The sequence below is a fragment of the Haliotis cracherodii genome, unplaced genomic scaffold (genome assembly GCF_022045235.1).
Source record: "Haliotis cracherodii isolate W230 unplaced genomic scaffold, xgHalCrac1.p SCAF_9, whole genome shotgun sequence".
NCBI classification, from domain to species: domain Eukaryota; kingdom Metazoa; phylum Mollusca; class Gastropoda; order Lepetellida; family Haliotidae; genus Haliotis; species Haliotis cracherodii.
In genome coordinates this window covers 53,661,262-53,687,493 of record NW_027266343.1, presented here as the reverse complement: position 1 = coordinate 53,687,493, position 26,232 = coordinate 53,661,262, and the positions used below count along the sequence as shown (strand labels likewise).

At 39.6% G+C, this 26,232-nt stretch overlaps 1 protein-coding gene across 1 annotated transcript; it reads left to right on the top strand.

The window, feature by feature from the left end:
• Window positions 1–2: 2 nt before the first annotated feature.
• Window positions 3–21,723, top strand: LOC139452506 (TATA box-binding protein-associated factor RNA polymerase I subunit B-like). Its single transcript, XM_071234009.1, has 15 exons — window positions 3–57; window positions 1,608–1,735; window positions 2,509–2,620; window positions 7,308–7,408; window positions 7,870–7,976; window positions 8,555–8,639; window positions 9,208–9,423; window positions 10,649–10,776; window positions 11,966–12,062; window positions 13,552–13,681; window positions 15,092–15,263; window positions 16,681–16,727; window positions 18,182–18,272; window positions 18,902–19,014; window positions 20,767–21,723. Exons 2-15 carry the CDS (start codon window positions 1,649–1,651, stop codon window positions 21,552–21,554), a joined length of 2,274 nt encoding a protein of 757 aa, XP_071090110.1. The 5' UTR covers window positions 3–57; window positions 1,608–1,648; the 3' UTR covers window positions 21,555–21,723.
• Window positions 21,724–26,232: the final 4,509 nt, after the last annotated feature.

Genomic DNA, 26,232 nt, shown 5'->3' with positions numbered 1-26,232 from the left:
GTGTTAGACGCACATGTCAGTGTTTTGACATAGCGTCCTGTACATACGTTTGGAAAAGTAAGTTTAGGGATATTTATTGAAGTTTGGCATTACGTTCAGAGATAGGTGTCCTCTAGTCGTTTTAGAAAATATTTGTTGCTGTGGTGAAATCCTTGTTACTACCAGCGTCGTAACTGGGAGCGGAGGCAGACGAACGGCACCATGTAACTCGCCTAACTACTACAAGGATTCATTCATCATCTCGTTATCCGTCTTTCAACACCATATCATGACGTCATCAGTCAATCAACAGCGCTACAATAATAACTTGTCAACTTGACGAACGAACGAAAAAATATCACCGGTACAATAACAACTTGTCAACATTATGAACGAATGAAAAAATATGTAGATCTACAGTACTTTATTTATTATGTACACAGTATTTTCATTGAAAACCTGGATGTCGCAAACAAATTTTAAGGTGCCAGATTGCCTGGTTTTGACTTGGACGGTCTTGTCACGCCTGGTTTTGACTTGGACAGCCCTGTCACACAACTCTGTCTAGTTGTTGTGTGCCCCTGTATTAGAACAAACAAATGTAGTCAACTTGTGTCAGGTATAATGCAAGTGTACCAACCTAATAAAGAATATGACAATAATAAAATGAGCACTAGGTTGGAATAGGTCGCCAACAGCCTTGCTATTGCTTGTTAAAGAGGTGATTGGTCATCCTTGATGACTTCGTTAATCACTCAACACTTGTAAACCGACTGCATGGGACCGTACTCATTATATCAATGACCTGTGAAGATCTGGGTAGAATAGGTCTTCAGCAACCCATGCATGCCGTAAAAGGCGACTTATGCTTGTCGTAAGAGGCGACACACGGGATCGGAGGTCAGACTCGCTGAATTGGTTGATGCATGTCATAGTATTCCAATTATGTGGATTGATGATCATGATATCCATCCAGAGCTTCTGATAAGCTGCGTATTTGCGTAAAATCCCCAAAATATTCAAAACCCAATTACTTTCAATTATATTGCGTACAAAAACATATGCAATAAAGGAAAAACTCAAATGTATAAAAACCCAATAAAGCTTTTTCAGGATGCATACAATGGAGCTAATTTCCGAAACACAATTATGAGCTAATTTACTTTCTGAGTCAAGCCTATATATTCAGAACAGTTATGTACATCTAAAACTTTATTTGATTTTTTTAATATCTTAAAATGTTCACTAATTTTGGGAAAAAAACATTAGAATGATGAATGGATGAGTGAAATAATATTGGTTACCCAGTGAAAAATGTTATAACCCTTATTAAAATAGAAACCCTAGAAAAACTCAATTGCTCAAAAAGTTATCTGGAGCTCTGTCCATCACTGGATCGTTTGGCCCAGGCTAGAATATTAACAGACCGCATCAGTCTTGCATGTTTCAACTTTTATGAACTAGATGATGCAATTCACTAGGAGTAGTTCATGTATTTAGGATGTTTCCATTCAAAATTACTTGAGATGCTTGGATTTTTTCTTCTATGCGAATTAATCCATGATAGTCATTTATGTAATGATTTCAAAGTTGATAAGATAAAGACAAAAAAAACCCTTGTTTTTTAGGAAACATGGTGAACCTAACTTGAGTGTGATCCCAATGTACAATGCCTCAGTGTGTGGTGTGTGGGTTGGAGGACTTTGAGGAGAGAGACGGGCTGTTCTACTGCACCACCTGCCAAACTCAGACTCAGGTAAATTATCATAGCTGTTACTTAAAGATGAAAGGAAGCTTTATAATTATTTGGTCTCTTATGAATAAAAGTTCTGAAAATCTTAATTTTTAAGTCCATTTCGTGAAATTTGAAAAATGTTATAATACTTGATTTTTTCTCTCCATATAATCAGGATAATGGAGTCATTTGTGTGCTCAAAATGTAAAGCAAGACACACCAAAAAGGAAAAGATTTGATGACAGTTATTTTATGTGACACCCGTGGGTGAAGAATAAAAATCATACTGACCATGTAGAACACATTGGTATGGTACACATACTACTGGCATACCATTTAGTATTGTATCACTTTTATCAAAGTATTGATATTCAAGAGGCACTTTGATCTTTCATTGGTTTTGATTGAATGTTGCTAACAAATTGAAAAAATGTCATGTACTAAGTGTGTTTAATGTGTATCCACAAAAGTTCATTGACTTTTGACTTCCATCAAGCAGGGATGCCCAGGTGTCTATGGCGCCACACTTTGCTGTGCAGAGTTGCATCCCTTGGGCATGCCAGAAACCTATAATTGTGGGTTCAAATTCTGATTCTGATTCTGTCAGCACCATACTCATGTTGGTTGGTTTCATCAAAGTGGTAAACGTCTGTGACCCGCATCACTTTGGGCTCTCCTCACACATTAAGCTGACATGTTGTGAAAAACTGGAATACTGTTAAAAGCGGTGTTAAACCCAGTCACCCCATAAAGCATATCCATTCCCCCACTGTAACTCTGTATTACTGCTGTAGGACTTGATAGTTGAAGAAGATGAGTTTGAAGAGAATGTTGACACGGGACAGCCTATTGTGGACCACAGACGGCGGATCAAGCAGGCCAAGGTGAAGGTCGACAAACCTGAAGGTACAGACAAGGGAATGCAAGGATATCACATGAGTACCCATGATATGTTTACAACATGATACCTGGGACAAAACAGAGGATGTACTAGCTCTAGCACCCGTAAAGATTCAGGTTAAAATTGGTCTCCGGTGACCCATGCTGTTGTAACAAACAAACAAACAAACAAACAAACAAACAACATCCTAGTTTCATTACCATTCTGTAATAAGGGCATGTTTGGGCAATTCTGTTGATCTCCTTGTATTATAAAGTGAAACCCAAGGGGTCTCGATAAAATGTCAGGTAGTTATTATCCCCCGCCACGAAGTGGAAGGGGAATATAGGAAGGGGTGCTGTCCGTCCGGCCGGCCGTCCTTCCATCTGGCCGTCACATTTCGTTTCCGGAGCATATCTTGAAAACCATACCATATTTCTTCACCAAACTTGCCACATAGATAGATCTATTGGTGAACTGGTGCCTTTTGATAGTTTGGGATTTTAAAAAATGTTATTTTTCGAGTTTCCATGGCAACGACTTTGATTTAGACTGAAAATGGTGGTAGTCCTTGTTTCTGTAGCAGATCTTGAAAACCGTACCATTTTTCTTCACCATATTTTGCACATTGATGGGTCTAGTGGTGAACTGGTGCCTTTTGATAGTTTGGGATTTTTTTTAAAAGTTATTTTTCGAGTTTCCATGGCAACGACTGTGATTTAGACTGAAAATGGCGGTAGTCCTCGTTTCCGGAGCAGATCTTGAAAAACGTACTACATGTCTTTACAAAAAGGCCCAGTGAACATAGTTCACAGGAGCTAATGCATTGCACACACCCGACATGTCATATTGGCAGGGGATGTGAGTATTTCATACTTGTTATGTACTGAATTCTCCCCATTACTATCTCTGCAATTAAACGTTGGGGGTAAATATATTAATTGGGCATTTAACTGAGGACATACATGGTACATACAGCCATCACAACATTTTGACCACCCTCCTACAACAAGCATGGGGCACTAGGGACCTATTCTACCCCAGAAGCCCCACAGGGTTTATTTACATACAGGGTACTTTCGGAAGATATTTGACATGTCCGGGTTAGAAGAGGTCCACTTCTGGGATACCTACTTAGATAAGGTCCCTATCCAGGATTCCGTGTTAGAATATGTCCCCATCTGGGATTCTGCATTAGAATAGGTCCCAATAGGAGATTCTGGGTTAGAATAGATCCCCATGAGGGGTTCTAGGTCAGAATGAGCCCCTATCTGGGATTCCAGGCTAGAAAAAGCCCCCTTCTGGGATTCTGGTTTAGAATAGGTCCCCTTCAGAGATTTGGGGTTAGAATAGGTCCCCTTCCGGGATTCGGGGTTAGAATAGGTCCCCTTCAGAGATTCGGGGTTAGAATAGGTCCCCTTCTGGGATTCTGGTTAAGAATAGGTCCCCTTCAAAGATTTGGGTTTAGAATAGGTCCCCTTCAGAGATTCGGGGTTAGAATCGGTCCCCATCTGGAATAAAGTTTAGAATAGGTCCTTTTTTCAGGTTAAGGTTAAAATAGGCCCCCAACAGGTATTCTTGGTTAGATTTTGTTCCTTGCAATCTGTGCTGATTGAATGATGTGATTTAATGGATTGGTCAAGCTCTATGACTTGGTGGGAATTGTTGCCCAGAACATGCCATTATGTCAATCACTGGTTTGTCAGATCCAGACTTGATTATTTACAGGCCACCATTATTATAGAGGAGATCAGGGGTTGAAAAATACCATTGCCCGACGCCCGTGGCAAGTAAGGTTTAGATGTCGGGCGTGTAATATACGTTTACTAGCGAGCCCGTGGACAAGTAGAGCACACAAAATGAACTGGGTCAAGTTTCACGCGAATGTAATCATGTGATCATGTTACGGTATTTGATTGGCTAATATTTTGTTAGTGTCCCAGACTGACAATGTAATTTGGATACAGGTACACCAGTCAACCATTGGGATTAATACATTTTGATGTCAGGCAGGGTGCCGTTGTACAAAACAACCTTTACTAAGGTTGAACTTAGTTACTAAGGTTAATCTTAAGGTAACCTTATCAAAAAGTTACGCCCTTTGCACAAAACTACCTCAGGACAACCTTAACGTGGACAGGATACTTTGCGGCAACCTTAACTAAGGTTGAACTCTTTAGTGTGGGAGACTCAATTATGTCCGTAGTTACAGTTGAGAGTTATCTCCCCTGCTCGCATCTGCAGACGACTAATATTGCTACTTCAACATGACACAACCGTCTACCAGCACACAGAAACGGTGTCGGCAATCAAACTTTACATCAAATGAGCTGACACTCTTGGCCGATGAAGTCAAGTGTCGCAGCCATGTTTTATTCGGCTCATTTTCTTCAACAATCACCAATCAATCCAAAATGAGGGAGTGGGATGCAATAGCTGCAAAGTAAGTTTCGCCATACATTCAGCCTAGCTGATGTAGCATCGTTACTTTGTAAATGAGATCAAATTTATGTATCTCTCATTGATATTATATTTGAAAGCATGACATGACATCCAGTGGTGTTAGAAGAAATGTATTAATTTTCATTTTATATCGAATGTAATTACAGACCAAAATAAATAAATAAATAAATATTCCCCCACAACATTAGATCTAGATCTATATATTTCTATTTGAGTTCAAAATGTTTAATTTTGAACAGGATTTTTTTTCAGCCCAAAGTGGCAATGGAAAAAATAGAAACCCTTCATACCGGGCCGGTTTGCGAAATATTTGGATAAAATTCAATGAAGTATCAACCTTAGCGTGGCTAAGGTTGGGTCTAACCAACCTTAAAATTTTCACCTTAACTAAGGCTACCTTAGCGTAAGGTAGTTTCATGCAACAGGGGGTCAACCTTAGTAAAGGCCTAAGGTTAAAACTTAAGGATATAAGGTAACCTTAGCGCTAAGGTTGTTTTGTACAACGGCACCCAGGTCAACAACGAGAACCAGACTTGTTTCATTGTTAAATCGTAGTAACCCTTCCATATATGGCACAAGTTTCTTGGAAATTGTAACGCGAGGTTGAAACATTTTCCGACTTTAGATGCTTCGTTAGGCCTAGCTTTGATGAAACATAATTTTGTCGAACTACAACAAACGGAACTTTTAACGAGTGAAAGTATGGCATTTATTAAATATGTGTTTCTTTTCGTTGTCAACTAAAGTTCATTCGAGGCGCTGACTGTGGTTGCTGTAAATAACGGCGAGTTGTGTGATCTATCGACCCCTTTACGCATGATTTCGGCAAAATTGATCTAAACTGTATTGAATGAAATTTTAAATAAAATTAATAAAATATGCTACAAACATATGTCAAGGTACAAACATGGTTTCTTTTATAATCAGATAGTAATAATAGGATTTAATTGCGGAATTTGTTGATTGGTATTTTCGGTGTTGCGTGCAGGTGGTAATGTTTTTGCAATGGGGAAATGACATCGTGTCAGTGACTTGAGTTTACTAAAAGTGTATACATTACATTAGCCTAGTTAGTTACAACATAGTTAATTGGCGATTACATTACTCACCATTGTCTCTTATATGTTATTACTTCATAAATGAATTTTATTTTACGGGCACCAATTTGGTGTCGTACCGTGTAAACACAAAATGGCGATGTGTGCTGGAGTTACACACGCGACCTATCATTGTAGAAAAAAAAACAACGCAAGATAAACATATTTTTATTGCATATATAAGGTTTGTGTGCGCACTTGTGATGTGTGCAAAATACGCATCAGTCAGAAAGCGCACGTTAAATCTCCAAAGTAACTAACTAACTAACTTGTGATGTCCGTGTGCGAAATACGCTACAGTCGGAAAGCGCACGTTAAATCTTCTATATCATTAAGACTTGTGATGTGTTTCATTCCCGGTCGCCTTATACACGGAGTATAGGATTTTGGGTTGATTTTTAAGGCGAGTACAGGGGGGTCGTCTTAAACGTGGGGTCGCCTTATACACAGCGATATACGGTATAAGTTTAGGGAACCATGTGTTACCGCACACAATAACCGAGTTAGCGCTATATTGAAGAGTGCAATAGCGAGGGATAACTGTAAGTAAATCTGTTGTTTCAAATGAGTAAGCTAGTAAAGGACAGAGTAGCCTCCCTTTGCCTCATTAGCACCCAGGGTATCTGCAATAACAATTTATATTGCCAGTACCGCACATGGCCGATCATGTCTCAGCGGTCTATTTTAAGTTTCTTTGGCGGTGGGGACGAACTTAAAAGGAAGGCAGAGGGAAATTCCGAAAGTTGTATATCATAGAAGTATGACGAATGTAAACGAAAACGAACATTCATCGCTGGGTGGAAAGACCAGTTTCCTTGGGTTGCGTATGATGACACAGCGAAAGTCATGAAGTGCACCATTTGTTCCAAGTACCCAAACATACACGCTTGCAATCGTAAGAGAACGTTTATTGACGGATGTTCAAATTTCAGAATTTTATTCTCAGTTCTGCAGCAGTAACATTTTACTGAATTTGTTAGCTTGATTTTGGGCTAGTACATTTTAATATAGGGCAAGTGAGAATGTTGGTCATACTTGCCCTTGGTCAAGTAACATTTTTAATAATTTTTCAACCCCTGGGAGATATTGGCGCATGACGAGTTGAACAACATAGAATCATAATTGTGTGTAAGATTAATGTTTGTCTTGTCAGAATACAAGGGCAGACCATGGACTATCTACGAAGCCTATCAGATAATCCTCAAACACCAGGTACAGGCCTTCATCAGAAAAGGGGCACATCAAAAACTGGAGGTATGAGTATACGCATTGATGGGTTGTTATGGTGCAATTCACAGTGCAGAGTTGCGTCCCTTGGGCACACCAGAAACCTGTGATCATGGGTTTAAATCCAAACCCTATCTTATATAGCGTGATGTTTCCCAAGATACCAAATGTAACTTGTACAGCAGTCCACTAGCACCCCACCCGTCAATAACATTTTATTCATGAAGACAACATTATGTACAGACTTACCTGAAGTTCCGCCATATTGACAACTGCAAAGCATGAATAAATAAATAATTCTGGATAATAGGGTTGGTGTGCGGGTGTAGAGAATGGCAGAGAAGTGACAATATCAAAATGCATGTTGCATCAATGAAAGCTGGAGAACGAGTGCTGTGCGAGCTGATGTTAGTAAATACGTCATACCCAGACTGGACATGACCAAAACAGATTTAGGCTGGAGATGATGGAATAATGGTACATTTCAGGAGTTTGTGTTCCGGTTATGGGCTGTTTACCTCTCCAAACTCAAGGTGGCCTTCTCGGAGGATGAACACATCTACCCAGAAGCCCTCAGGAAACATGTCAGACATAGGTGAGTGTGAGTGAAAGTGATCGAGTGAGTGAGTGAGTGAGATGTGTTGCATAAGCTGTATTTTAAAATACAGCTATGGTATTCTTGCCAAATTGACATGCAGCTAGCTTTTGAAGATGTTTGTGTTGTTATAAGGGATTAACCCCTAACAGAATTGTATGCACCTTGTTTTTATCCGGACCCGACAAACCTGTCACTGATCCCGTAGTGAGTCATTCTTATAATTGGTTTGGACATGCACTGAGGCCATACGATCTGCAGATGTCAGCTCTTGTTACACACATAGGGTACTGTTGAAGGAATCTCTGAAAAGATAATGAGTTAAGGAAGACGAAAGAGAAAATCACAAACATTTAATCAGTTTCTGAGCTGTATTCATGCAGTCTGTGACTTTAGTTTAGTTGGAGCTCTAGTTTAGCTTCTTCCAGTCTAGTGAGCTTGTAGCCTGTATTTAAGGAGAAACACTTCTAGAAACACACAAAATGATAAGTTTGTGTTAGTCGCTATATAAGTGCAATAATCTTGAACACCTCACCCACCTCACCTGTTGAGTAAGTGCAGGATTTGTTTTGTCGTAGGGAGAAGTACTATGGTACCCTGGAGAACCCCATTGTTCCAGCTGTGAGGAATATCAGGATGCACAAGAAGAGGAACCCCAACAGGGTAGATACTATGTTCATGTGATGTGTACTTCGATTTGATGAAACCATAAAACCTTGACTGCTTATATGTTTTAAATGTAATACTGACTGAGAGGTGGAAATGTAGTCCTATGATGAGTTTACAAACTTAAACACATACAGTGTTTGCAATTTAGCATGAAAGTCAAGGTGACCTTATGATAAATTTAATGTCAAAAGTTAAATATTTATACGGTCCCTAGATTCAAATACAATACTAGAAGACCCCCATGTCCCCTCTTTATTTCAAACACTGAAATATTATGATAAAGTGTCTGTCACTTAACCTATTTGACTTGTGTTTTGGGGGGATCTAGAAGTTGGTGAGTATGTAAGAAACGACATCCCTATGGATAACAACTTCTGGTTTATTGCATATAGCAACGTTTTGATGTAGATTCTTACACCGTTAACAAGCTGAAGTGACAACAACCAAGTGATGAGGGGTATATGTGCATGACATGTTGTGATAATAAATTGGTTGTTGTCACTTCATATTGTTTGGGATGATGTAGAGACGACTTCAGAACCACATTGCTGACATGTCACAGGTAGTGGATGCACTCAACCCAGTCTCAGTAGAAGGTGAGGAATTCTACGAGGGGGACGATCCCACCCAGGTACCTGATGAGGTGGACAGGTACCCCAGCTCGGAGTCAGAAGAGGATGTGGAGGAAATGTATCCTAAATCAGCTGACAAAGTCCGAGAGAAGGACCCGGATGACCTGTCTGATGTGTCTATGTTTGATGATAGCTTCATCTTGAAGGTACTCATCCTTTATCATTAGGCCTTATAAGAAGTGGTTGAGTTTCTGGTAACCGACCAATCCATCATTTCATTTGGGATCTTAAATGTTCAGCTAGTTTTCACAAGAAACTTTCTCAGAACAGTTTTTAAATATAGTTGTAATCACTTTGCCTATGTACATATCTGTTAAGTATTTATTTTCTAAAACTTCATAGCCTTTTTATTCTAGATGGCCTCTTCTCTGTTGAGGCTGTAGTATGCTGTGATATATCTGTAATATTACTGTGATATACTTGTAATATCGCTGACTGATATATCTGTGATATTGCTGACTGTAATATATCTGTATTATTGCTGACTGTAATATATCTGTATTATTGCTGACTGATAAATCTGTTATGTATCTGACTGTGTTATATCTGTTGCTGACTGTGATGTATCTGTAATATTACTAACTGATATATCTGTAATATAACTTACTGATATACCTGTAAAATGACTGACTGATATATCTGTAGTATTGCTGACTGTTATATATCTGTAATATTACAGACTGTGATATATCTGTAATATAACTCACTGTTATATAGATCTGTAATATTACTCACTGTGATATATCTGTAATATTACTGTCATGTATCTAATATTGCTGACTGATATATCTGTAATATTGCTGACTGATATATCTGTAATAATGCGGACTGATATATATCTGTACTATTGCTGACTGTGATATATATGTAATATTACCGACTGTTATATATCTGTAATATTACTGACTGTGATATATCTGTAATATTACTGTAATAAATCTGTAATATTGCTGACCATGTTATATATGTTGCTGACTGTGATATATCTGAAATAATTCTGACTGATTTATCTGTAATATTACTGACTGATACATATTTGTGTAATTGTTGACTGTTATATTGCTGACTGTGTTATATCTGTAATATTGCTGACTGTGATATATCTGTAATATTACTGACTGTGATATATATCTGTAATATTACTGAGATATATCTGTAATATTGCTGACCATGTTATATATGTTGCTTACTGTGATATATCTGTTATATTGCTGACTTATATATCTGTAATATTGCTGACTGTGATATATATCTGTAATATTACTGTGATATATCTGTAATATTGCTGACCATATTATATATGTTGCTGACTGTGACATATGTGTATTGATGCTGATTGTGAGTAATATTGCTGACTGATAACTCCACCAGACCAAGTCGTCGCTGAACCGAATGATGGCCCTACAAATGGAGTGGTTGAATCTCCCCAAGCTGCTGTCGCTGTGTCAGCTAGGCCTTCTTTATACCAACAGCATAACAACAGCAGCCGATATTGTCAGGTGGGAGACTATGTTACCAAATTGTGTTTGCAGTTTTAGGATGCTTTATTGTGATGGGACAAACTATGACTGTATCTGAACAATTACTCGCATAACTGTTATAAATCTTTAGAATCTTGGATTGGTATCCTCTTTTCTTTGATAGTAGATGCATTTGCTTCTTTTTTAAAGTTGGTTAAGTTAAGATTTTGTTTGATGCAAGTCTGGTATACTGGAGGTGTAACGATATGGTGGGGCACAATATGATACATTGAGTGCAGGGAGATTTGTTTCCCAATACAGCGCTTTTGTTGTTGATATTCTTTCTTTTTGCAGGTGAATAGCAACACTGATTCTTTAGTTTTTAGATTCAGAAATTGAAGATGGGGTATTGTAGGGCAGAAACATATGTTATGCTGCTCATGACCAACCAGGAAATACTAGACAGCATTAGAAATTGGCACTTGTCCTGTAGTCCTTGCCAAAATGCCCAATAGTTAAGGTATCATATGGACTAGTAGAAATTTACCATTTTTTAAGGGTTTGTTATGTTTTATCATTATAAGGACTAGTGGGCTAAAATTGTTAGTTTCTACTGCTGCTAGATAATATGCATAAGCTGGTTGTTGAACAGTTTGTGTTATAATGCACTTTGTTTTTGACCCTATCTAACTTGTAATGTGTCATTTGTATCGTAAAACTTGAACGTCGAGTATTGTAATATACCCTTGGAAATCATGATGAATGAGAGTATCCTTGACTGGGCTCACTACTAGTATCTGCTCATATATTTATTATTATGCAGATTTAATATATGTTCAAAATATCGATTTTGTATTATGTAATTAGTGGTAAATCTTTCACCTTAATACGGTACATTTCCATTCAGTGTAACAATGCGGATGTTGCACATGTTAATTAAATGCTCGTGGATAGGTAATCTGTAAATACACATGATCGTATAATTAGCAAAACTATGCCTAGCCCTTTTAGCATCAATACTGTTTCGTACCAGGGTCAGAAATTAAGTTTTGTTTGCACTAGCCACCAAAATGATCTGCTTTAAAGTTGCCATCTGTTTAATAGTTAAAGTGGTAGTCCACAAAGAAATGTCGCTAGTCCTTCCCGAAGTTAACTAGTCTCTGATCAGTTTAGAATCACAATTTTGTTCAGTGTCCCCACAATGTGTACCCCATGGTTTATGTGGCAGGTTGGTGGAAGCAGGGGAGATCCCGTACACTGAGGTGACCACACTTCTCCCTGAAGAGTTCCAGTATGGCAGTTACGACCCGCAGCTCTTTCTTGCTGTAAGTAGTTAGAACTTGCTGTAAGTAGTTAGAACTTGCTGAACTAACATATACTTACTTGATAAAAAAATGGATAGGATAAAGCAGTGAAATATCTTTTCCCAGACATATATAAGCTGAAGTCAGTGGGCTTTTTGCCTTTATTTCTTTATTTTATAACAAAATGCAGTAATCAAGCGATAAACCCACTGTGTTGTCAATGTAGAGCTATGATACTTTTAGAATTAACAGCGCTCTCTGTGTTTGGTTTCAAATGTTAAATTTTGCTTGGTTAAATCTACAGGTAACCTAGCTCTACATTGAAAACACAGTATGTTTATCTCTTTTCTACCATGACGAAATAAAATGTTTGCTCTTGGTATTACCTAAGATACCGAGTGAACTGGCACCGAGTCCAATGATTTTAGTGGTTGTCTATCTGATTTATAACTGTACATGAATTATTTATAAATGCCTTCCAACAATGACTGAGAAGGAAATACTTTTCTATAAATATCAGCTTTTGCTGTGAAGCAGACGTCAAATCGGCTGTTTCTATCTGGTAGTTATTGTGATTTGAAACCTCTGAATGAGCAGTCAGATACCTGTTGAATATATAATCGCTGACTTATGTATAGGCATACATCACTGTACTAGTGAACTGTTACATTTTCCATCACCCTTCCCACTTTGGCAGTGAGGTAGCTTGGAGATGTTTGAGTGCTAGTCAAATACTTTCACACTTTGTTGTTAATGCAGTCAACCACTCGTGTGCCTATCCCTGGTTATTTACAGGCTGCCATGGTGTGGTTTGAAAATTACTGGGTGCAGCTGAAGCTGCAATCACTCTGAGGCTACAGGGTGTGTGCCCCTCTTTTTGTAGCATACAGGACCGCCTCCGTGGTCTAGTGGTAGAGCGTCCGTCTGGAGAGCGGAAGGTCCGGGGTTCGATCCCCTGCCGCATCATACCAAAAGACGTTAAAAGATGGTACTTGTTGTTACCCTGTCTGGCGCTCGACATTAAGGGGTTAAAGCAAGGACTGGTCGGCTCAGAGTCAGTATACTGTGTCTGAGTGGGGTATTCATGTTAAACTGCGGCATGGTATGTCAGTGGGCTAGCACTATAAATCAGCATCAGCCCTGTCAAGTACAAGCAGCCACACACACGTGCATGCACATCACTATATAAGTGCAATAATCTTGGACGCGACGTTAAACCCAATTTCACCTCACCTTGTACCATACAAAAATAAGAAATACGTATACTTCTCAAAACAGGTTACAGAACACCCACAATAGGAAGGCTGTGTGTTGCAGTACCCACCAGCCTTGAAAGAGTCATATGAAAAAATTGTGTTCTTTAACTGTTTTGGAGTTGTACTATGTAAATATATCATTTGGTGAGTGTTTGCAACAAATATGACATGAGTACCAAATGCAAATTGTTTGGTGAATTATATGCAGACATCTAGCATGTTGTCTCACACACTCATGTCGTTGTGGCTTTCAGGAAATACCTAAGCCTCATGCCTTGAGGTACCTGACAGGTAACATGGCTCACTTCCTTGGTATCAGCACCCTGCCGGAGGTACCGGTCAGTCAGCTGGTCAGCAAATACATCCTGATGCTGGATCTCCCAGGTGAGTGTTAACCGGTACACAGTTCCCACATCACCATAGGCAAGGGCGGATCCAGCATTTTTAAAAGGGGTTACAAAATATCAAAATCCTCTCTCAGATAATTTTACTGCCTACACCATACTACATTTGGTTTAAGGGGGATAGGGGGTGCCTGGACTCCCTGGACTCCCTGGACTCCCCCTCTAGATCGGCCTATGAGCACAGGTCCACTCATGGTCTTAGAATCTGTCGTTGTACCTGGTAAGCAGGTCATAGCACCAAGCCTGTCGTAACAGTAGTACTTACACTTACAAGTAAACAATGATCAAAAATTGTCTGTAATTCCCAAACGGAAGCATCATGACTCCTCTTGGCATGTGTCTGTTCTTATCTTCAACATTCTTGTCATTAGAGGCGACTAACGGGATCAGGTGGTCGGGTCGCTGACTTGGTTGATGCATGTCATCGTATCCCAACTACGTAAATCGATTCTCATGGTGTCAATCACTTTATTGTCTGGTCTAGACTTGATTATTTACAGACTGCCATCGTATAGCTTGGATATTGCTGAATGCAGCGTTAAACAATAAACAAACAAACAAGTCTTATGTTCAAATATGATTTAATCGTTATGTGATCATACATTACGTATTGCATTCCCTTCTGTGTCACGTCGGAAACATGACTGGGAACGTCATACCTTTAGAGACGGTCTAAACCATTTGCACAGAAGGCATGCAATACGTAATGCAGGATAACCATTTCATATAAAATATGTCAGATATTAATAATTTGAGAACCAAAACTGCTGCCCAAAATGATTATTACATATTAAACAACATTCTAAAGGAACTCCTTGTAATATTGCAAAATAAGATTTGCTGCTGTTCTCAATACAATTGTTTCTTTTCAACAAACTTAGTCACTGAGTGGAATAAATGTGTAAATGACCCCACAATCTGTTAGTGTCAGACAATCTCTTTGGGTTAAATAAAAAATATGCTGCTTCCCTCAATGACTGTTCCCTTATGTCTCTCCATCAGTATAGGGGCGGTTGGGTAGCCTAGTGGTTCAAGTGTTCGCTCATCACGCTGAAGACCCGGGTTCGATTCCCGACATTGGTACAATGTGTGAAGCCCATTTCTGGTGTCTCCCGCCGTGATATTGCTGGAATATTGCTAACAGCGTCGTAAAACCATACTCACTCACTCACCATCAGTATAGCAAATTATCAACATTGATCAACAAAACATTTTATTTTAACCCCCCCCCCCAAAAAAACCTTTGAGATGGTTCAGATTAGTTCAGGCTACTAAGTGCAATATCAGGAAAATTGGAAGTGCCCTGTTGGAGATTTTACTCCAGCACAGGATGAAGAAGAAGCGTTTTGTGAGCGTACACACTGGTGACCTGACCATCTCTCTGTTTCAGGAGAGTTCCATGGGCTAGTGATGTCTGTTGTTTCCCAGCACCCCCCACAGTGCCATTTCTCCCCCAAAGCTAAAGGAGCAACTGCAGGTCTCCCCTTCTTCGATGGCCTTGCTATGGCGTACATCATCCTGACTCTCAAACTCTATTTTGGCATTGATGACATTACAGAAGTGTGAGTACTATTGTGTCAGAAGGGTCCTCTGTACCTTATGCATGTTGTAAAAGTGACTTCCTTGGATATGCATTAATCATGTGACTGTATTGTGTGTCAAAATCGAATATGCTTGTCTGACTTCACCAGTCTCATACTGAGAATTTCAAGGCCTCGATGCTGATTGGCTGATTAAAAAGTTCACCTTCCAATGGAAGTGTCCTAAGATCTTCATGCCGAGAGTTGAATCGTTTAATCATGTGACTGGAGAAAAGAACCACAATCTCTCGGGATGATGACACACAATACAGTACAATGACACATATCCCTATCTTAATCCAGCCTTACCCTAATCCAATCGAACAGCAAATAGCACCGCTTATTAGAGCTCATTAGAGCTCATTGGAGCTCATAAGAGCACTTAATTCCTTTAAAACTATTTACAGTGTTTTCCTAAAAACAACACACACTTAATATGTTTATTCTGTTGACTGGCATTAAGGCTGTTCAAATGCAATAAAATAGTTGAACCAACAACAGTTCACTGATTCGTATGCGGAGAAGGTGTCAACAAACTTGAAGGCTGATAACAAGACAAAGGCTGTAGATCTGAGGAGTGTGATGAAACCTATTGGGCCTTTGACAAAGTGTTGCTTGGGTGGCATCTGTCTGGACTGCTGGAGTGGTCAATGATGCCTAGTTTGACTCAAGTGGGTAGAACTCTTGACCCCAGCAGTGATAACTCACTGCTCATGTTAATTTCAAGTTTTACAGAATGCTTGTCTGACTGATTCACCACTTGTACTGAGAATTTGGAGGCCTTGATTCTGGTTGGCTGATAAAAAAATTCACCTGATGAGATTTCCTAAGGCAGTGTCCTCAGATCTTCATGCAAAGTATCCGATGATCTTAATGAGAATGTAATAACATTCACTCAGCAGCATTAGTTTATCATTGGCAGTGGATGTTAACAATTTACCTATTCATCGTCTGTGATCATAGACATGTGACCATGGAATGGTTTGATGAGTGAGTTGTTGACTTATTGATTCTCATTATGTCAACCATTGGTTTGCCTAATCAAGACAATCCACGATGCGACCTGTGGAGATTCCGGGGTAGAATAGGTCTTCAGCAACCCATTCTTGCCGTAAAGGGTGACTATGCTTGTCATAAAAGGCGACTAACGGGATCGGGTGGCCAGGCTCGCTGACTTGGTTGATGCATGTCATCGATCACAATTGCGTGGATCGATGCTCATGATATTAATCACTGGATTGTCTGGTCCAGACTCGATTATTTACAGACCGCCATCATATAGCTGGAATATATGCTGAGTGCGGCGTTAAACAACAAACCAACTAACCAACCCATCCACGATGCCTAAGCTGGGACCTTGCTCACTGGCTCATAATTTCATGGTGTTTGTTCATTTCAGGAAACTCTCAGACTATTCAAGAGAAGTCAAGCAGCTAATTCAAGACAGTAAGTGACATAGCACTACAGATCAGGGCCCTGTTCCACAAAGTGATCGTAGCGCTAAGGTGATTGTAACTCCCATAACATAGGCGGGGCGGTGGGGTAGCCTAGTGGTTAAAGCGTTCGCTCGTCACGCCAAAGACCCGGGTTCGATTCCCGACATGGGTACAATGTGTGAAGCCCATTTCTGGTGTCCCCCGCTGTGATATTGCTGGAATATTGCTAAAAGCGGCGTAAAACCATACTGACCACCACCACCATAGCATAGGCTTACGACAGTCATGGTGCTGCGATTGCGTTGTGGAATGGGGCCCTGGCAAATTTGTAGTTAAATGCTTCTTTTCTTGTACCCTGAAATTTGGTGTCTGTTCACAATTTGTTGCAGCTTTGTTTCATCAACATGGTTAAAACCACAATCTTTATTAAGTTAAGATAATCTCTCCTTGAGTGGAGAATGTAGTTGTACCACATTAATTCTTTGGGGAAAGATATTCCATTGTTCTGAGTGTTGATCAAGTTGTCTTTTTGTCTCAAGATGAATCTCGGTTTGCCCGATTATGTGTTTTAGTTTGTCAGCACCATACCCATGCTTGTGGATTTCACTGAAGTGGTAAATGTCTGAGACCTGCATCACTTCGGGCTTTTCTCCCACATTAAGCTGACATGCCGTGATATAACTGGAATACCGGTAAAAGCTGTGTTAAACACAACTCACTCACTCACTCACTCATCCATGACCTCATCCACTCGTCCTTGACCTTTGTTGACATACATCAGCTGAGTTCACAATGGTTCAGATCCATAGAATGGTCTTATGCAATATTAACTTTGAGGGGCGGTCGGGTAGCCTAGTGGTTAAAGTGTTTACTGGTCACGCCGAAGACCCGGGTTCGAATCCCGACATGGGTACAATGTGTTAAGCCCATTTCTGGTGTCCCCCGCCGTGATATTGCTGGAATATTGCTAAAAGCAGGCGTAAAACCAAACTCACTCACTCACTCACTCATTAACTTTGAAATATTACCCATAACAGCGTTTTCTCAAGGCAAGAGTGTCCAATAGCCTATGTCAAAGCCTACTTCCTCCCCTTCCCATTTCAAGCCAATGGGACAGGGAGGAAACCTGGTGGTTTAAGGTGTTCGCTCATGACGCCAAAGGCCTGGGTTCAATAACCAACATGGGTACAATGTGTCTAGGAATATTGCTACAAGCAGCATAAAACCATTACTCTACCACAAATTTGGAAATTACTCGATTCTGATTGGTCAATCAGAGGTGATTGAATAACAATTTCCCCCTTTGATTGAAACAGCCAATTTGACGGCCACATCACCCCGTAAGATAATATTCATAGAATAGTACTTTTTTTAGTCATTGTTGGTAGGTATATTTAAATAATTATATCTACAATTGTAGTATGTACGTCATGTACTTGTATAGAGAAGTTATTGTTATTTCAGAACATGAGCTGTTTGTGTTTGAAGACTGGAAGAACCACCTGACAGAGAAGCGGGCTGAATGTAGGGAACATGTCTCTCTCTTCAGTCATGTGTAAGTGTTACAATTATTTCAAAGACATTTTCAAGAAACATTTGCCTGGATAATAGATTTCACAGACCCAAAACTTTGTTTTCTCTAAAAGCAGGTATTGTGTTATATATAACTCCTTGTAAGATGCAGATACAGACATGATATTTCCATCTAAAGTTTGAATTTCGTCATTTAGATCTTTTTGATTTTGATGTTCTTGTTTTGCCTTTTTCAGGAAGGAAGACAAATCTTAATGGTATTTCTTCAATCACATGCCTATAGATAATGAAGCTCAGTTCTACCATGTATTAAATAAATCCTTGATTTTGATTTGTTAATCAGTGGTTTCAAATCGACTAACCACCTTCGAATGGAACAGCTGCTTGGATGGCGTTCGATTCCAAATTCAAGTGACTCACTCAGCAGTGAACAAGTAACAACCTGCATGGAGAGTTCCATGTGACCACACAACTATATCATGATCAGTGCATGCCTGGTACTGGTTTTGTGCAGTTGCACCATAAAATCAACTTGTCAAATCTATGCTTGTCATAAGAGGCGACTAATGGGATAAGGTCAGACTCGTTAACTTGGTTGATGACATAATGTTTTTGAAGATGAAAAGAATAACCTCTTGTAATTTCCTGCAGTGATCTGACAGATGTGAACAATATCGACGTCCTGCTAGAGAGCTACTACAAGTCCAATCAGCATCGTCGACGCACTCCACGCTACTACATGGGCAAAGGCAATTCAAAGGGAGGTAAGTACTTAAAATTGTTTTATTATGCTACATTTTGAACTAGGGGTGTGCAATATGACTAGTATACCTGTATACTGCAATATGGCCATCAGCAACAACACATATCGCAATTCAACCCGTGTGTATCGCTATTTTCCAATACAGTCACAAAAGAATTGATATATAATCATAATGATTTTTATGTACTATATTGAGATATTTGGATCGACTGGGTTCTTATCTAAAACAGCACACGTCTTGTTCTGTTTACATTAACACTCCATATTGATGACGTCATAGGTATCTCATCCATACTGTCACAACCAAATTCACAATCTGATGTCTGGATTATTAAGTGAAGAAGTACCATTTGAACAGTACAAATATACAGTCAAACACCATTATGTTGAACTTTGATGTGTCAAACTGATGGTTGTCTCGATGTGAAAGCTTGGTCCATATGTATTCCTTCTCTATTCATCATTTTCGATTGTGTCAAACCTCAGATAACTATTTACGTAGGTCCCTTCAACTGCGACTTCAACTGTTTGACTGTATATGATTTGAGCCCCAAACATACTGCAATGTGATATGTGTGCCAATACAACAGCCCTTTTTTGAACACATTTATCATGTTTATGAAGGCAAGGTTTTATGGCTGCGTAAATTTTAAGATATGTTTTGATTGAGATTGATTACAATGGAATTGTTGTAACAAATAATGTATCAACATGTCCCATTGAAATTCCATGTCAGAGTAGGTAGGTACTCGGTTTACCATGCGTTCTAACAGCTCACTAAATGGATTAGGTTGTTACGATGTGTGACACGATTGCCATCTTACGCAAGCGTAGGGAAAGTTATTGTAAAAAAAGTTGTTAGTCTGATTCTCGTTTGATTACACACATTCACTAGTGCGACGGGGTAGCCTAGTGGTTGAAGAGTTGGCTTGTCAAGTGAGAAAAGTGTTTGATTCCCTATGTAGGTTCTATGTATGAAGCCCAAGGTTGTGTCATGCCGTGCCGTGCCGTGACATGACATGGCTAGAAGATGACTCAAGTCAACACTACACATTTATTGCCTAAGTGCACCTACCATAACTTTTGTATGAAAACATGAATCTTTTGTGGATAATAACGGTTTTATTGTTTGTAACAACCTTACACATACAACAAAGAACTTGTTATCCTTAAAAGACTTTATGTTCATTTGACTTCTAAATGCCTATCAAAGACTTAAGTAGCTATCGTAGTTACAAGGAAAACCTATTAATTATGCAGCGTGCTTGTGAGGCATTCGTTCCTAAAGATGAGTGATCATAGTTTCAAGTTTGCTGTTATTTGAAATTTTATTAAGGGGGGGAATTATGAAAGTTATATGCCACCCTACATACAACAAAAGGATATGACATTTAGTTTCCAGTACTGTGGGAGAATATAAAGTGTTAAACAAAAGGACACTCCCAGGACAGGTATCATCTAATAATATGTTCATCATGTTCATCTGTTTAGATGTTGACTACTTGTTGTAAGACTGGTTGTGTCCCAGGTAGCACTATCAAGTTATATCACAGTGGCCTGTAAATGTGTCTTGGACAGACCAACCAGTGGCTTCAATGAGATGTCATCAGCCTTTCCTCATGACAATTTCAGTCAGGTCAGCAAGAATGTGCTGGGGACCTATTCTCACCTGTATCATCATGCAATGAGCTCTCATGTAAAACGCATTACATAAAGCCATTTCCAATTTCTAAATTAGTGATTTGTTTTGTAGATGACTACAATCGCTACCAGCAGAGAACGAAGGAAGACTTAGCTCATCCTTTCAAATTAGTAGCTGAGAAGATGCAGAAGTCTTCAGATATTCCACAAGGTGAAGTTCGTGATGGAGGGGAAGGTCATGAAGACAAGGAAAGATCTATATCAAAGGAAGGTCGTAAATTCATATGTAGCAGCTTGAAACATATCACAACGCCAGCAACATTTCTCGATGACCTTGACCGTCATGGATTATCGGACGACACTATCTACAGCTCATGCATGGAATCTGAGGATGAAGAGGATTATGAAGGCGGTGGTGGTGATAGTGATGATAGTTCTTTATACAGTGGCGCTGAGCCCATGTCAGTCGACTCATTTGATAACTGTCCGACCCAAAGACCTAAAAAAAAGAAATCGGCTGTGAAACAAGCTGTAAGACATGTCATCACCAAGATGGAGTTGCACGAGAAGCTTCACATTCCACATGTCAAGATGGCTGAATGCATGAAAAAACATATCAGTGCTAGTGAGAACTTTGTGATTTTCAAAAAGATTCTTTTAGATGACAGGAAGAAACCTTTGGAGTTGTACCGCCCCAAGTCCTTCTGTTGGCTCCTGAACATTTGTGGTGAGATTGTCCGATGCTCACCTTATGAAATGGATGTGTTTGTCATTCAGCTGTCCTACATCTATTTCAGCTTCAAGGCGCTGAGACACAACCTTCCAGGGAGAGACATCAAGAGATTCAGAGAGAAATATTTTGCCCATGAGGAGGAAGAAGACAATGATTTTGTTATTTAGGTATTGATGTCTTGAAGAAGATGGTGATCTTGTTCTGTAACAATATCTGAAAGGAGGATGGGGCACGAGCTTGGTCTAAAGAAAGCTGAAGTTGAAAAGAGTATGAAAGCTGATAAAGTTTTGGACGTTTCCATTTGCTGAAGAATTTCTACTGTTTCTTCTGTAAGAGAATGGTGAACTTGGGGAAGTGATAGGCACTGTACACACTTCATGCAATTACAATTTATTCAGTTCTTTGTTATTATTCAAGGAGAATAACATTAAGAAATGTTATCAGTTGTTCTATTTCAGGAAATTGACATAGTTCCAAAGTTATAAACATGATGAACATTTCCACAGTATCTTATTACAAGTTGTGGGAACATTTAACTCTGTTGTTGAAGTGGTGATTTAAGATGCCTTTGTGTTACTGTTCATATTGAATACTTCATCAGACATCAACTGTGACAATAAAATTAAAGTGAATAAGTTAATGTTCAGTGTTTTTCTTGATTTTGTGCTTGATACCCCACTTCTGATCTCTCATGCTCATTGCCAGGTGTGAGTGAGGGATTGAGTTGGGTTTAACGCCGCTTTTAACATTATTCCAGTTATATCAAGGCGTGTCAGCTTAATGTGGGAGGAAAGCCCAAAGTGATGCAGGTCTCCGACGTTTACCTCTTCGGTGAAACCCACGAGCACGGGTATGGTGCTGACAAACCTAGAAACATAATTGGGGCGAACCGGGATTTGAACCCACAATCATAGGTTTCTGGTGCAACTCTGCACAGCGAATCACGGCGCCTTAGACGACTGGGCCACCCATGCCCCCTCATTGCCAGGATATCCTTTGTTGTAGCTGTATTGGCTGATGCACTTCTCCTTTTCCTTCATAGTTGAATGTTAAATGTTTGTGTAAATACCAGATGTGTATGATAAAGTTGAAGTGAAGAGAGTGATTAAACTGTCATAACTCTTTTTGAACTCTGGGGGCACGGGTGGCCCAGTCGTCTAAGGCGCCGCGATTCGCTGTGCAGAGTTGCGTCCCTTGGGCACGCCAGAAACCTATGATTGTGGGTTCGAATCCCGGTTCGCCCCAAGTATGTTTCTAGGTTTGTCAGCACCATGCCCGTGCTCGTGGGTTTCACGGAAGTGGTAAACGTCTGAGACCTGCATCACTTTGGGCTTTCATCCCACATATTAAGCTGACACGCCGCGATATAACTGGAATACTGTAAAAAGCGGTGTTAAACCCAACTTACTCACACTCACACTTGTTTGACTGGTCCATTGTCTGTTTAAAATTATGAATTCTTTCAGATGTGTGCGTCCACTTTGATTAGGTTCTTGTTTTATGTGGTGTCACACCTACTGCTTTTGCTGAGTATGTAATAAGTTGGTAGGAGAAATATGCTAATATATGAATGGAGACTGAAAATAGATCTAGCACAACCTTCCAGGATAAAAGCAATTTAGGAAGCACTTCAAAACTTTCCTATCAGATAGAAAACCTAAGTTTCGAGATGTGCCCCGAAACCCTCAGTAAAACTTGAGTGTATAATGATGACATTGTCAAAGAGATGTGTATCTGACATTCAACATTTGAACTGCCTCCTTATTCCATATATATTGCAAGTTCCTAAAAGAATAGCATGGCTGTGAAAATTACCAAAATGTAGGTCACTTCTCTGCAGGAGGTTTCAAAAGTCGTTGCTCACAAACTAGTTGCTTTAATTTGTTTCAGTTTAAGAAGTTTCCCAGTACCAAGCTTTTATTACAAGTACGGAGTATTATTGATATCAAAAGATAAAAAAAACAAAACACATCCATGAAAATATGTGTTCAGCACAATGGAAGGATGCCCCTTCCAATGCCACAGGGGGCATGTGTGGCCCAGTCGTCTAAGGCGCCGCGATTCGCAGTGCAGAGTTGCGTCCCTTGGGCACGCCAGAAACCTCTGCTTGTGGGTTCGAATCCCGGTTCGCCCCAATTATGTTTCTAGGTTTGTCAGCACCATACCCGTGTTCGTGGATTTCACCGAAGTGGTAAACGTCTGAGACCTGCATCACTTTGGGCTTTCCTCCCACATTAAGCTGACACGCCGTGATATAACTGGAATACTGTTAAAAGCGGCGTTAAACCCAACTCCCTCACTCACTCCAATGCCACCGTAAGGAAGTGGACATCAGAGTTTAAGCAAAGCACGGAGAACCTTGAAGACGATCCTATCCTGTCCTGGAACGCCAGTGATGTCAGCAACACCAATACTCAAGACAATCTACGATATGATGACGAGCGACCGTAGAATGACCGAGTGTCACATTGCTAGTTTACTAGGCATTTCCCATGAGATAGTACATTTCATCATATCACAGGAATTCGGCAATGAAAAATATATAAACTCGTTGAGTTCCAAAGCATCTGGCATCTGATCAAAGGGGCACCAGGCACATGTCTCATGGTAAGCTTATTTGGAACTGATCCAGAATATTTGTTACTTTGGATGTTACCGGAGTGCAAACAGCATTCTGCAAGTACTTGATCACTCCACATTCCTTACAGTTTGTCCATGGTCCATTTTTCATGGATCACAGCGAACAAATTTGCTCAGTTGACTGGTCGGGGGTATAAAGTTTTACCTTCTATGTTGGCGATTACTTACAGACCTCCGTCATATAGCTGGAATATTGCTGAGTGCGGCGTTAAACAACAAACAAACAAACAAACAAGCAAATTAGGGCCTATCAATCAATCTCCACATGTATTTGGATTTACTTCGTTTCAGCAGTTTTGTGTTTTGAACAGTGTAATTGTTATGAATACACAATTGTTACTGAGTAATTTCGATTTACAGATGGACAGAAAACCTGATATTACTATCAGAAGAATATCTTGTTCATTCAAGAGGAAATAAAGATGAAGACTTCCCGTAGATCCCAATTCCGTTATTAGAAAACACCAATTGACAACCCTTCATTTTGCAAATGTAAAACAATATTGATGGTTGTTAACTTCTATGACGCATTACAGTGTTTGTACAGAATTTGTTTCTTGTCATATTGATCCTTAAAAACGAATCAATTGCTCTGGCCTCACAATCACACAATTCTAAGATCAAGTTGTTATTATACAGATAACTTGAACATATTTGCAATCAGGATTTGGAGTGAGCCCCATACATGACCAAAATCACTTATAACATAATTCAGTCATAACAAGCTCAAATGTTTATTTCAATCAGGTTAAAACATAACTTCAATATATGTAAACTCATTACTGACTACATGTTGCAACACTTTCCCTGTCTTTTTCAGTGATTTTGTTTTTTGACTTGATGACATCCTATATTTTTGAAAAGTCAATGGAACACGAAAGTGAGAAGCCATAATCTTTGCGTTTTAAGTGACGATCTAAACTGCCCCTGAATCCAATGAGTGAGTGAGTGAGTTTGGCTTTACGCCGCTTTTAGCAATATTTCAGCAATATCACGGCGTGGGACACCAGAAATGGGCTTCACACATTGTACCCATGTCGGGAATCGAACCCGGGTCTTCGGCGTGACGAGCAAACCCTTTAACCACTAGGCTACCCGACCGCCCCTCCAATGAGTGAGCTTGGCTTGTATTCGGAGCCATCCTGTTTTCTAACGCCAATGAAAAACTTGCACATGATCGTGTTAAGTTCAGTTGGAGGGATAACTGCAACTGGGCGTTGCTCATTCATTTTGCCTGAAAGAAATTGTTTGACAACTTGCATTTGAGCATTGAAATCCTGCTCAGGAAAGTTCTATAACCTCGGGGCCATTATAGTGTTTGCATTTTCATTTTCCGCCAAACGTTTGTCAATGTCGCCATCATGTACATCAACAAATCTTTCTGCTTGTCTTGGAACATCAGGGATGTTATTCGGGACATCCAAGAAATCATCATCGATAATGCATCCAAAATTGATTGACTTAGACCAAAATATTGTGTATTCCATTATCGTAAACAAAATAAAATTAAGTTTTTTAGAAGGCAATATATCTACGTATATATAAATGTTCATATATTTCGAATATGGTATACATTACATATGGTATACCATTACATACATATCATCAGTGTATCAGCAGATGTCACCGGCATAGCTTCTTGATATTGATGAATTATGATCTGTTAAGTGTATTAATTACCAAATGAGAAAATGTATAAAACTCCCCTCCAGTTACCAAAACACACAGTTGGTCGGTTGACTGGGGTTACTTCATACTTCATACTCAATCTGCAGGGTTCACCTGAACTAGTCCAGGATCAAAATGATAAGACTGTCTGCCTTACTCTTTAATACGAGTAACACCTGGCTAACTTGATCATATGCTGACTGGCATGTTGACTCAGTTAAAGTGATCAATGTCACCATTGCCTCGCTTCTTTATGTAAAGTGAGTGAGTGAAAAATGGAACTTTGCAGATTGAGATTAGAGGTCTCTCCAGTGTGAATTTTGTCTTGTTCAAAGCTGCAGGGAAGTGAGTGAGTGAGTGAGTGAGATGGGTTTAACGTCGCTTTTAATAGTATTCTAGTTACATCACGGCGTGTCAGCTTAATGTGGGAGGAAAGCTCGAAGTGATGCAGGTCTTAGACGTTTACCACTTCCGTGAAACCCACGAGTACGGGTATGGTGCTGACAAACCTAGAAACATAATCGGGGCGAACCGGGA